The 13,204-nt window shown below is 47.1% G+C and overlaps 1 protein-coding gene across 1 annotated transcript in view; it reads left to right on the top strand.

Annotated features, from left to right (window-relative positions):
- The first annotated feature begins 1,167 nt into the window (after window positions 1-1,167).
- The window catches only part of ZBTB34 (zinc finger and BTB domain containing 34), a 46,281-nt gene continuing 34,244 nt past the window's right edge, over window positions 1,168-13,204 (top strand). The window contains exon 1 of the mRNA XM_045469785.1: window positions 1,168-1,531. Within this exon, the coding sequence (XP_045325741.1) occupies window positions 1,497-1,531 (35 nt within the window). The 5' untranslated portion in view covers window positions 1,168-1,496. The remainder of the gene's footprint in view (window positions 1,532-13,204) is intronic.

Raw genomic sequence — 13,204 nt, forward strand, 5'->3', positions numbered from 1 at the left:
CACCTGAGAATAAAAGTTATTTTGTGGCCTTTTGATAAGTAAATGCCAAATGCACAATCTGATCAAATGGGTAGTAAGTGAGCATTTGCTGTGCCAGGCATTTATGATGCTGATCTCATTTTAACCGCCCCCCCCCCCCCCAGCTCTGTCAGGAATTTAGATGTGCTAGATATTCTGTTGGCTTCTCCAGATCCCCTCCCTACTGTGTGCCTCGTTCTGGAGGCTGGCCTCTCTGCAGACCCGTCCTGTCTTCTGGTCACGGTACGCCAGAGCTACTCTGGGAGGAGGCTGGCGGATTAGAGAGAGAAGTCTGGGAATTCCCTCCCCTGGCTCCTTCCTGCCAGGTGTGGGTTGACAGTGGCTGGGCTCCTCTGCCTAGGGCCATAGCTCCAGTCTAGCAGCTTCAGGGTTTGGTAACCACATCCTCTCCTTGTCCCTTGCAAGCCGAGGACTGGTCCTGACTCCCTGTTTGCCAGCCCTCGGGAGCTTCACTGTCCTCATACGAGTTCCTTAACCTGCCCACGCCCTTTGTAAATAGTCCCCTTATGAAACTCAGGCACCCCAGCCGAGTGTGCCCGCTGTTTCACACCAGGCCTCTGGCTGATGATGCCTTAGACACACTCATTTCACTATGAGCCTGTTGTGATTGAGAGAAGGTAGATTTGTTACCAAATGTGGAACAGTGACTGCAGAGTGGATCTCGGATTCAGATGGAGGACTTCACGGCTCCAACACTCGGAGATGCTTCTTTCCATGCTCTTCAGTTGGGTCTCTCCCTCACCTCACCGGGCCTTTCCCCCCTCATCCCCCCTCCCTAAGAAAAGCCTCAAGAAACAGCAACAGTGCTCTTTAAAAGTGCTGCAGGCACCGAGGGCCCCACGTATTTCCTAACAACAGCTCATTACCAGAGACACTGCTTGTTTTAGACCAAACTTAACCGTCTTCCCACACAAACCTTCTGTTACCACTGTTTGTTGTGAGGGATTTTTTTTCCCCTCCCCATTGCTGATTTTAAAGCCAACTACAGATTGCCTCAGCTAGCTTAGCCATTCTCTGTGTGGGAAGAAGTCCAGAAGAACCATCGCTAGCCCTTTTTGAGGTGGGCCCTGTCCGTGCTGACCAAGGGCAAACGGTCGGGCCCAGGGGCCTGGTGACCCCTCTGACCCCCGCAGGCCGGCCCACCTGGGAAGCAGGCTTCCCCACACCAGCTGCCACAGGGGCGGAGGCCTCTGGGGTGTGAAGATGAGAAGCACTGCGCGCCTTGTCAGGAGAAAGGAAAAGATGGAAGCGGCTCGTTTGTATTTGGGAACAGAAGGGGGGTGGGGTGTGAGGGTGTAACCCAGATGGAGCAGATCACACCTGTGCAGTTTATTTAGATTTCCTCACAGCCAATTCAGAGACTGCTTCCCACCAAACCACCGGCGCATTCCTGGAGACGGTCTCCATGCCCAGGCATCTTGGAGGGTACGCCGCGCTCTCGAATTTGCCCGCAGTCAATGGACCAGCCAGCAGGTCGGCCGCAGGAAATGAGGTAAGCTCGAGCTTGACGTAACAGTCATGTATGACTTGGCGAATGATTTTAGAGATGTCCTCGGTGCAGAAAGTGAAAGATGGGAACTCTGGGCCCTTCCAACTCGGTCTTGTGTTCATAAGAAAACTCGGTCAGTGTTCTGTTTAGAGTTCAGTGAAGGAAGATGGGCGCAGACGGCATTTTTTTTTTTCCCCTTAACGAGAAACCAGAAGGGCACTGAGAGTGAGGAAGGAAGTTTGTCTTCTGAGCTGGTCTGACTAGTTTGAGTCAAAACCAAGTAATGGGATTTTATAAGCTACCACTTTCTTGTGGGCTGCTGCAATGACAGGAGAGTCCCCGTGGCCTCTGAGGGAGTATGTGGGCTCTATAAAAACAAGGTAATTCATAAGCAGTATTGTAGGTAAATCTACATTCTAAAAAATAGTGGCATTATCCTCCGACTCTAATGATTTTGAGTTCTATTTTTTTCTTCTTCATATTCCAAAATAAGAAACCAGTACTGAAGCCATTAAATGTATTTATAACTTAATAAGATACTCGTTACTCCCCAGAGTATACTGGTCTGCCTAATGTAACAGCTAACCTTTATTAATGGAGGCCAAAGAGTGCTTCTAGAACTGCCCCTGTCTTGTTAATTTGGGGGGCCAGTAATGCTGTGATAAAATCTCACTTGTTAGGTTTCTCTGAAAAGATCCCCAACTGCACGACACTTCACTCAGTGATGGATGGATGCCAAATCAGCAAACGCTGCTAGAATTCCTGCAGGATCTGGCTGAGTAGAAATTGTAAGGCTTTGAAATGACAGCAGTGACCTTGAACCAAACTAGAAAGGATTAATTTTTACATAATTTATATAGTGTGTCCTAATGTGTGAAGTATCTTTTGTCTACTGAAAATGTGAACATACAGAGAATTTTCTTGGAGAGAATTTTTTTTTATTGCAGTTCTGTAGATTTATTAGGTTCTGAACACACACTCAACCCGCTGAGCACCATACCTACTTTAATAGGTATAAGAAGAATTGGGATTACAGCCTAAAAATAACAGCTCTAAGTGAAGGTTCATTGCATGCTTAATATGTGCTAAGTACTTCACTTGCATGAACTCATTTATTCCTCCTAACAGTCCCATTGAGGTCAAATTTTATTCCAGGCCACTCCACGCAGCAGAAAAGGATGACAGCTTCCTATGCCGTTGGACAGATGGGTATTTTTCCCCCTTAGGGAAACCTCTCTTTCTAAACCCTTACTCCTGGGACAGCAGGCTGCCTGTGTCTGAAGGTGAGATTCAGAGAATCTCTGAGAGTTGTCCCTCTCTACCTGCAGGACACTGAGCACGGCTTCTGATGCTGGGGAGCTTGCACCTGGGCTGGATTATCCTTCCAGTGCCTTTAGGTGGTGGGTGGCTCACCGAGTACCCCTCAGTTTTTTTGCACTTTGCTGTCTTTGGAGAAATAGAGACCCTACTCAGAGACTGTGCCGGGTCTGGTGGTGGCAGCTAACCCTACTTGAACTCCCTAGGTTCAGGAATTACAGGTAGAAATTAAATCCAGGAATAGAGAGAGTCTAATAATTTTCAAGCTGGTAGAAAAGTTCTATCAGGCCTTCCTCCAAGGAATGGACAGAGAAAGGGAGCACCCTTCTGACCAGAGCAACTTTCATTTCACGTGGTGCGATCGACCAACTGCTCATTCCATAGAGCATTCGTTTGCCCAGAGCCCACTGTGTTCCACACTATTCTAAGCACTTCCCATGGATTAGCTTTTCACTCTGACACTAACCCTGCAAGGTAGATGTTATCGCCATCCCCATCTAGCAGGATGCTGACAGCAGAGCCAGGATTCCAACCCAGGCAGCCTGAGTCCTGGGCTCCGCTGGGCTTACTTGTGCTCTGTTGCTGTCCGGTGACTGCCCAAGAGGAAACCCCACTCTACCGGCTGGTGCCCCACGTGTTTAATTCTGAACGAAAATAACCTAGAGAGGGGTTCCAAAGGCCAAGGGCTTATCTGGGCCCCCTGACCACCGCTCTGGTGTTAATCTCCAGGAGATTTTGGGTTTCAGCACAAGTAGCATCTGCTTATCTCTGGGTCTCTGGGCCCCAGGTTGGCCCACCCTGTTCCCATCAGCCTCTGGGACAGCCACTCCCTCACAATGATCTCCACTCCTGACATCTTCTCCTCCCATTTGACTGCCCCAAGGCTTCTTCCTCCCTAAGCAGACCTAATCCTGTCACCCTCCATGATCCATCTGATGGGGATCTTAGCTTGACATCCAAGGCTCCAGTCTGACAGTGGCCTACTTGTCCATTCTTACCTGCCAATCCCCACTTGGGCTCTGGCTGCTCTCCTTAGGCTTGTCTTTGTCCTTGCCTTCTCTTTGTCCTTGAATACTCATCTTCTCTTTGTCATCCACAACTCGCTAACCTTTGTCCTCCTGGAAAACTCCTTTTGCTTGTTCGAGGCTCTGCAAAAATTATCTCTGTGGTATCTTTTCCGAGCACCCCTGGAAATTATTCACACCACTCAGTGATTCCATGTCATTTTGAACTTAGTCCTGCTGAAGCATTGTCCCTGTATTGTCATCTCGTATGTACCATCCATTCTTTACACACACTCACGTCTCCTGCTAGACAATGGGCTCCTCAGAAAAAGGAACTATGTTTTAATTATCTCTGAGTGGATGTTTCTGGCACCATCCTGTTCCTGGCACAGTCAAGAAATACTGCTGAATTTAAAAAATAATAATAGATGCAGATTCACTGGTCAGTCTTTATCCACGTTACAGCCATGGACTTTTTGCTTTGTCAGAGACCTCTCTTAAGAAGTATAGGCACATTGGGGCGCCTGGGTGGCGCAGTCGGTTGAGCGTCCGACTTCAGCCAGGTCACGATCTCGCGCTCCGTGAGTTCGAGCCCCGCGTCAGGCTCTGGGCTGATGGCTCAGAGCCTGGAGCCTGTTTCCGATTCTGTGTCTCCCTCTCTCTCTGCCCCTCCCCCGTTCATGCTCTGTCTCTCTCTGTCCCCAAAAAAATAAATAAACGTTGAAAAAAAAAAATTTTTTAAAAAAAAGAAGTATAGGCACCCAACAGTCCTGAAGTGACCTCTTCCAACAGAATGTCACCCAAATGTCACAGAAATTGCCTGTTGGCTGAGAATTCTGAGATAAGTATAGGTCCTCTTGCTTGACCCAGAGGAAAGATTTTTTATCGGGGAAGGCACTTAGCTGTGGTGCTGGACACTGGTTTATGTAAGCCAGGTCAGGCAGAAGAGGGTGTTGAGATTTATCAAACAGTGATTTCTGGTGGAGAAAAGTCAGTGTCCGGCTCAAACCAAATGGTTAGTAGAGTAACTTACAGTTGACACCTTGCTTTGGAAGCAGAATAAGCTGAATTGTCCCACTCCCTGTGAAATATATCAGCCCTATGGTGAAGAAAAGGGACTAATTTTTGTTGTTGTTGTTAATTTCTGCAGAGAAATGTATTTTAGAAGAGGGCATATTTTCAATGAGATTTGGCATAGTTAAAACACATGTTACACGTTATTTGGTGCTTCATCTAATAGTAAAATTTATGGCAATTGATTAAGGACCAAAATTGCTTTTAGGGGCACCCTAAAAGGGTGGCTTAGACAGTTAAGCGTCCAACTCTTGATCTCAGCTCAGGTCTTGATCTCAGTGTTGTGAGTTCAAGCCACATATTGGGATCCATGCTGGGTGTGGAGCCTCCTTAAAAAAAAAAAAAAAAGTTGGGGCGCCTGGGTGGCGCAGTCAGTTAAGCGTCTGACTTCAGCCAGGTCACGATCTCGCGGTCCGTGAGTTCGAGCCCCGCGTCAGGCTCTGGGCTGATGGCTCAGAGCCTGGAGCCTGTTTCCGATTCTGTGTCTCCCTCTCTCTCTGCCCCTCCCCCGTTCATGCTCTGTCTCTCTCTGTCCCAAAAAAAATAAATAAACGTTGAAAAAAAAAAAAAAAAGTTGCTTTTGGACAACAGTCAAATTGTGATTGTGCCGACCTGAGCTTTAAGTAACAGTAGAATGTTGTAATCAGGAAACACAATCTGGGCTAGACAACTGGGGGGAGTATATGCAATAAAGACTATTTGTTTTGTGTGACTGGCTCCGAGAGAGCATGGCAGGAGACTCTTTTGGCCATCTGAAAGTAGAAAGGGCAGCAGTGAGCTTGTGACTCTCACAAGGAGCTCTCCCGAGAAGGTGTCAAACAGTTCTTTTGGAAGTGGTTTCAAAAGCATCTTAGGCCAAATGTCTCTAATCTTTTCTTTTTCTTTTCTTTTCTTTTTTTTCTTTTTTAATTTTTAAATGTTTATTTTTGAGAGAGAGACAGACATACAGAGCATGAGCTGGGCAGGGGCAGAGACAGGGAGACACAGAATCTGAAGCAAGCTCCAGGCTCTGAGCTGTCAGCACTGAGCCTGACATGGGGTTTGAACTCACAAACCACGAGATTATGACCTGAGCCAAAGTCAAACGCTTAACCGCCTGAGCCACCCAGGCACCCCTAATCTTTTCAAGTAGAAGAGTCATTTCTGAATATCAGAAAATTTTGCAGAAACCTCCCCCCCCACCCCCCCACCCCCCCCACACAAGTAGTTGATGAAGAAAAATTCAAAATCTCAGAACATTAGTATGACTTCCATAACGCTTCAATGCATCTGTATTTATTCTTTAAAAAGCACAGTTGAAAGGTACCAGTGCAAATGTGGAAGACCACAAAAGGAGCTTTGTATCCTTCCAATCTATTCTTTGGTTCATTCATTCACTCATTTGGTATTTATTTACCAAATATTTATGGACCATCTGTGTTGGCCCTAGGCTGGGCCTTCAGAAGCTGATTCTCTGGTCTTCAGAGGTTGTGAAAAGCACTCCGGGAGACAAAGAAGTGGACATTTCAGGATAGGTCCTTTGCTGTCTGTGTCACATAATTGACTCAACCTTATGAATCCACCTGGAAATAATATGGATCATCAACTTCAAGACAACATTTCTCAAACAAACCTGATAGTGGGTGGTAACCGGGTCACTCTTGGGTGTGGTGTAAGCCACCGAACTTAATTCATCTACAGGCCCAAACCCAAGTGACAGCCATTTCCTGTGATAGCTGTATAGCTTCCCTCAGTCTCACCTGCTTTTCTGGGTTTTGAGTTAACTCATCACAGTCATCTCAAGGGTGAAATGGAGAAAAACTTCCCCATCACCGACTCATTTCTGCCTCCCAGCATTTTTTAATTCCCCTTTCTTGAGCAGAATCCTTTGATCATAATTTTTCCACCATAGTTCATCCCATTGAATTCACAAGGGCAATATAGAAGCTAGAGAATAAATCAGTAACAGGTCCTCAAAGAGTGCACTATCTAGTAGACAAGAATCATGCTTTCAAAAAAAAGTTAAGAGGCTACTATTATGTGCTATTCTATCTGCTGGGGATATAGCAATAAATAAAACAAAATTTCTCCTGGAGTTCCCATTCTGGAGGCAGGTAAGACTGGTACCTCTCTGAGGCTAAGAAGTTGCCTTAGAGAAGTAGCACGTGGGGTGCTTGGGTGGCTCTCAGTTGGTTAAGTATCCAAGTTTGGCTCAGGTCATGATCTCACAGTTCATGAACCTGAGCCCTACCTTGGGCTCTGTGCTGCCAGTGATTCTCTCTCTCTCTCTCTCTGTCCCTCCCCTGCTCACAGGCACTCTCTCTCTCTCTCTCTCTCTCTCTCTCTCTCTGTCTAAAAAATAAACATTAAAAAAAAAAGAGAAGAAGCCCAGACTCACACAGGGACAGAATGACTAGGGGTACGCAGGAAGCCTTCCTCATGCTGGCAGCCTCTGAGCAGAGATGGGTGGAATTCTGACCAACCAAACTGTGGTTTGGAGTGAAGAGGAGGCCAACCTCTCCCCCCCCCCCCACCCACCCGCCGAGAGAAAAGTATGAAGAAGAGCACAGAGATGAGGAAGTATGAAAGGAACCGTGGAAATACAGTAGGAAAGGTAGCTTGGGCAGCCAAGTTCTTACTGTGGTAATACTACTCATTTACTGTATGCCGGGCTCTGTGCTACAGTCTTCACATATGATATCTCTTTAGATCTTTACTGTAACCCAGATTGCAAGGTAAGGGAAAACCGAGGCTCAGAGTGGTTAAGTAAGCAGCCCAGCCAGAATTCTAGACGAGGTCACCTGACTCTGGAGCCCAAGATCGTAGCGATTACACCATGTTGGTGCCCAAGGTCATGGAGGGCCTCTGATCCCAGGCTGAGTGTGGATTTGATTTCGTAGGCAATGATCAGAGCTGTCACAGAGATTAACCCAATGGAATGAGAAATGACCTAGGACGTGTTGTTTGTGCTGCGTTCCCTACGTGGGCTGAGTGACAGATGATAGGCCTGGAGGGAGGAACCATCACATGCTCAGGTAAGCCAAGTTCAGTGTCAGTAATGGAATGGGGCAAGCTGTACTAGTAGCCTAATGGAAGACTGTTGTTAACCTAGATAGGGCCATCAGAACAAGAACTGTGGAGGCTCCTTCTACACTTGGTTTTCTTCCACGGGGTTGGCCACCGGCACTGGTCATGTACTCTCCAGGCCTGCATGCCAGCCAAATTCCTTTAATGTAATTGAGAAATCTCTTCAAGAATGGGTAGCACTCACCCTCTTCTCTACACGAAGGTCATGAGAGGAATCTCAAGAACCCTAACCCCACACACAGTCAATGAAATCCAATTCTTTGATGATTAAAAGGAAGCTGTCACCACCCCTGTCCTCATTATCTCTCACCTACGTTATTACACCAGTCTAGTCTCCCTGCTCTGCATCCTACCCACACCTGTCAGCCTCACTCTTTTGTTGTGTCCCCAAGCTGTTCCCAAGGCCCTAAATCCCACCAAAGTAGGCCCCCACTCTCCGAACCGTAGGCTTAGACTTCCTTTCTGGTTTGTTTCCACTGTTTCTCCATCCTACCTATTCTTTCCAGCCAAACCCCATTTTCTTTGAGCTTGCCCTCAAATTCCCTGCAACCAAGGGCATCACTAATGCTCCCTCTCCTGCCCAGAATAAGGGCCATTTCCAACACCACCTCCTCGAAGTAGCTTTCACTGTCCTGCCCAGTTCAGTTTCCTCTGTCCTTCCTTAGGGCCCCATAACGCTTAGGTTGTGTCCCTCATGCAGGCATCATTTGCACGCACCTTGCTAAGCTTTGTGAGGACCAGCAGGTGTCAACACCTTGTGCCTGCATCCATTCCATTTCTGTGTCCCTTCCAGCACGGGGCCTGGTGCCCAACATGTTTGTTTGGTTGAAGTCAGAACCGTCCCCTGTGTCTGTAGGAAGGCTTGAGTAGGACAATAGCAAGATGGGGAGACAAAATACTCGCTAAGATAAAAAGACCTCAAATTCTTGTTTCGTCGAGAGCTGAAAATGTATGACACTGTACCATTAATTGGCTGTGTTCCCTCTTGTATACCCAATCAGCCAGCAAATGCAGATGTTTTTATAACCAGCCACCCCAAGGCCAAGAACTGTTTCAGAAATGACTGGGTATTGAAGGTCAGCCACGTCACATTCAAGTTACTCCGTTCTTCAAGACTGAATTGTACTGACTCACAATGTACAGTCATTCCTACACCTCCACCAGCCCCTAAGCAGCTGTCACTGCCTGGTGCCTGGGATCAGGGACCGAATGCTGGTCTCAAACCAGGTCACGTACAACAGTCACACCCACAGCCAAGCTGCTTCTGCACCTCCCGATCTCTCCAACCTCTGCAAATGGAGGCTGATGATAACTCAGCTGCATTTTCTTTTTGAACTTAGAAAAATGCCTAGCTTGGCTAACTTTAAAAACACAGTGTCTTCCTTGTTCTTTGAGTAATCTTATCACAGTCACAAACCACTGCTTTCAGAAAGCCGACCCCAAAGAAACACCCCCCACCACCCGCTGCCTTGAGTAGGATCAAAGTCAACTTGCTATTCGATAGAATGCCTGGGAGGCAGCTTGTCCTGTGATCAGAGGGTATTTGGGGGAGATTCTGCGCTGTGCACGGGCAGCCTCAGGATCTCTGCTTGGGAGCCTCTCCCCAGATACGACCCTGTCAGCTCCAGGCGAAACTGTTAAATGTTTTCTCCAGACAAGAGCTGCACTTTCTAGCAGCTACTGACCCCTGGCCCCCATTAGGGGTCATGATATAGAACTTGTGCAGACAGTGATCAAGGAAGAGACTCTAGACAAGTTCCTCTCCTGCGCTAGCAAAAGAACATCTTCCCTTAGTAGATTTTAATGATCCCTATGGACATAAGCGAACTAGGCTGGGCATGCTAGTCTTTTCATGGTCCTGTGAATGTGTTTAAACATACAGAAACTTACACAAATATTTGCATTATCATTGTGTGATTCAGTCCTGGACCTCAGGATTTCCTGCAGGCCACATGCACTTTTTTTGTGTAACTGAAGTATGATCAAGCATAAAAGAGCACAAATCATAATGCACAGCTCAATGAATTTTCACAAAATGAATGTATCCGTGTTGCCTGTACCCGGATCAAAACACCCGGGGCTCAAAATTCCCCTCATTCGTCTTTCCAGGAGTAACCTATCCTGACTAGTAGTGGCACCATTAGTTTTGCCTGTCTTTGAACTTTATACAGATGGGATCATACAGGGGCGCCTGGGTAGCTCAATCAGTTAAGCTTCTGACTTCGGCTCCAGTCATGATCTCACTGTTCATGGGTTCGAGCCCCATGTTGGCACTGTGCTGACAGCTCAGAGCCTGGAACCTACTTTGGATTCTGTGTCTCCCTCGCTCTCTCTCTGCCCCCCCCCCCACTTGTGCGCGTGCTCTCTTTCTCTCTCTTTCAAAAATAAACAAACATTTAAACAATGAAATAAAAAAACAGGGGCGACTGGGTGGCTCAGTCGGTTCAGCGTCCGACTTCACCTAGGGTCATGATCTCACAGCTCCTGAGTTCGAGCCCCACTTCCGGCTCTGTGCTGACAGCTCAGAGCCTGGAGCCTGCTTCGGATTCTGTGTCTCCCTCGCTCTCTGTCCCTCCGCTGCTCAGATTCTGGATCTCTCTCTCAAAAATAGACATTAAAAAAAAAAATTTTTTTTATTGAGAAAAAAAGGTCAGCTCAGACTGCATCAGTGTACCATACTCTGCAGCAGACCATTTGAGTTTTGAGTGAGATTGTCAGACATAACTCTCATCTGCTAGAAACAGCATTCCCAACTACAGGAATGTGATGCAGACAAGGGAAATGAGGGTATTTGGAGAGATTCCTGGGTCAACAATATGGCTTGAACCCTGCTGAGCTTTCAAAAAAGGGCCCTGCTTACACGTTTACCTCCAACTCTTTCTCCTGAGTTTCTAGGTCTCTCAACATAAAGGGCCACGGTCAGTCTTTTTGGGGTGTGTCTGAGAATTCAAAAGGGCCTTTCTGCCAAGGAAGTTTAACCAGGAGAGGCACCTAGAAGCTGAAGCAGCAGTAAAACTTAAAGAAGAGCTCCACACAATTGATTGAAACAAATGGCTGTCCCATGAGTACGTTTCTAGAACACATCATTGGTACAAGATCGTTGATGTGTTGACGGAAGAGAGATTGTTTTAGGAGACCATGGACTCTCCCATTGGGAGAGGGAACAACGTCAGGTACATGCTACTCTTGGCACCTGGGGTATTGCTTGCTGTTGCTCACTTGTTAGAGCTAAAGTGCCTGTTTTTCAGTTCTGTGGAAAGGCAGGGTGAGCAGCAGTTCCAAGAGAAGGTTGGAATGAGGACTCAGGAGGGCTGGCGTGGCAGGGGGCGGTCCGCCTCCAGCAGGGCGGCTAGACTGCTGCCCGCTCAGGAGGGCTCTGTGAATCTGTATTTCCTGGTTCGGAGCCATCTCATCCTAGTGGGAACCAGCTGGAGCCCGACCTCTTTTTGTCCTTCTTTTGTTCCTGGCTTTAAAACATTTATTGAGCCCTTGCCTTGTGCCCAGCTTGGTGCTGGGCACAGGAACCACAGTGAGAAACGAGACATCGTCCCTGCTCTCAAGTCACAGGAAGCCCCTGACAACAGGAAATGCTGGTAACTTCTAAGAATTGCAAGAGAGCAGGACAGCTGCTTATGCCTGACAGACAAGGTAGCAGATGCCCGGGAGCCCAGTGTGATAGCTCCCAGGTCGTTGGACATACTAGAGAAGCCTCAGCAGGAAAAGAAGATTCATCCTAACAAACCCCAATATGGACATATGAGCTACTGGTTTTTGTGTGTTTATCATATACACATGAGGCACTTTGCAAGACTGTTACAGCTGCGGTCTCATTATACCACTACTGACAAGCATCTGGAGTCAGAACACTTGTTAGCTCCATTTTACCGATGAGGAGACAAGCTCAGAGGGGTTACGGATCTTCACTTTGCTCAGTGAGTTTTAACCATAGTCCTTAATTTATTGCATGACCAGAAGCTGAACCACCCCTCATAAGACTTCAGGCTTAAAAGGCCTGCCTAATAATCCAAAGTAGATGAGCACGTCCAACTTCGTTGAAACTTCAAGGAGCTCAAGGAGAAAGAAATAAGAAGAAGCTTAAATGAATAGGAGAATGGGTAGAAGGTTACTCACTTATCTGAGTGTCTTGTGAGTTCCCCGGGGGCAGGTTAAAAAATAAGAAGTGTTGGGACACCTGGGTGGCTCAGTTGTTGAAGCCTCCAACTCTTGATTTTGGCTCAGGTCGTGATCTCACAGTTCGTGAGTTTGAGCCCCACGTCAGGCTCTGCACTGACAGTGTAGAGCCTGCTTGGGATTATCTCTCTCTCTCTCTCTCTCTCTCTCTCTCTCTCTCTCTCTCTCTCCATCTCAAAATAAACAAACTTAAAAGAACAGGAAGTGTTGAGGTGTAAATTGTCAGCTAAGCCTGGCTTCTATGTTGGGAAATAGCAAAGGTGCCTTGGTTCTGACCAGGAGAAGGAACCAATGCAGAGATGTTGAGATTCTCTCTGAGCAAAGGATTATCCAGGACAAATTGAACCCACTGATTAGTTTGGCAATGAATGCCAAGGTTGCTGAAAGACTACTTATTTTCAGAGAGGAGAGAAATCATGTCTTACAAACCAGGTCTTTAGGAATGAAGAAAAGGCCAAGGTACCACCATCTTCTTGAGTCTTGACTGACAGGGAAGGCATCAAGGCCTTTGAACAGAGACTGTTCTTTGGGGGGTTGGGGGATGAGAGTAGGAGGGAGGGAGGGAGCAGATGAGTTGAAGAGTTTTTCTCTTTAAGTGGCCAGAGGCAAAGATTCCAGGAGCTAAGCTCCAATGATGAAAGGGGATCATTTCAATGATGAAAGGAGAATGACAGTGTCCAGTGGAGGGGAGGGGAGGGGACATTTGGAGGGGGGGTGGGGGAGAAGAAGCTAGGGTGCACCTCCATACTGTGTTGCCCCTTGCATTGCTGCCATTGGTTCAGTCCCTCATATGTTAACAGCTCCTACTGATTCAGCACCCACCAAGCACAAGGCTCTAAAAACCATTTTGCCTCTCCTATCTCATGGGATTCTCATAACAACCATCTGGAGCAGTTACTATTACCATCCCCATTTTATAGATGAGAAAACTGAGGTTCAGAAGTCTGATTAGCTTGCCCAGGGTCTCATGTTTTTTGTTTTTTTGTTTTAGTTTTGTTTTTTACCATGGGACCAATCTTGGAAA

The sequence above is a fragment of the Leopardus geoffroyi genome, chromosome D4 (genome assembly GCF_018350155.1).
Source record: "Leopardus geoffroyi isolate Oge1 chromosome D4, O.geoffroyi_Oge1_pat1.0, whole genome shotgun sequence".
In the NCBI taxonomy this organism is placed as follows: domain Eukaryota; kingdom Metazoa; phylum Chordata; class Mammalia; order Carnivora; family Felidae; genus Leopardus; species Leopardus geoffroyi.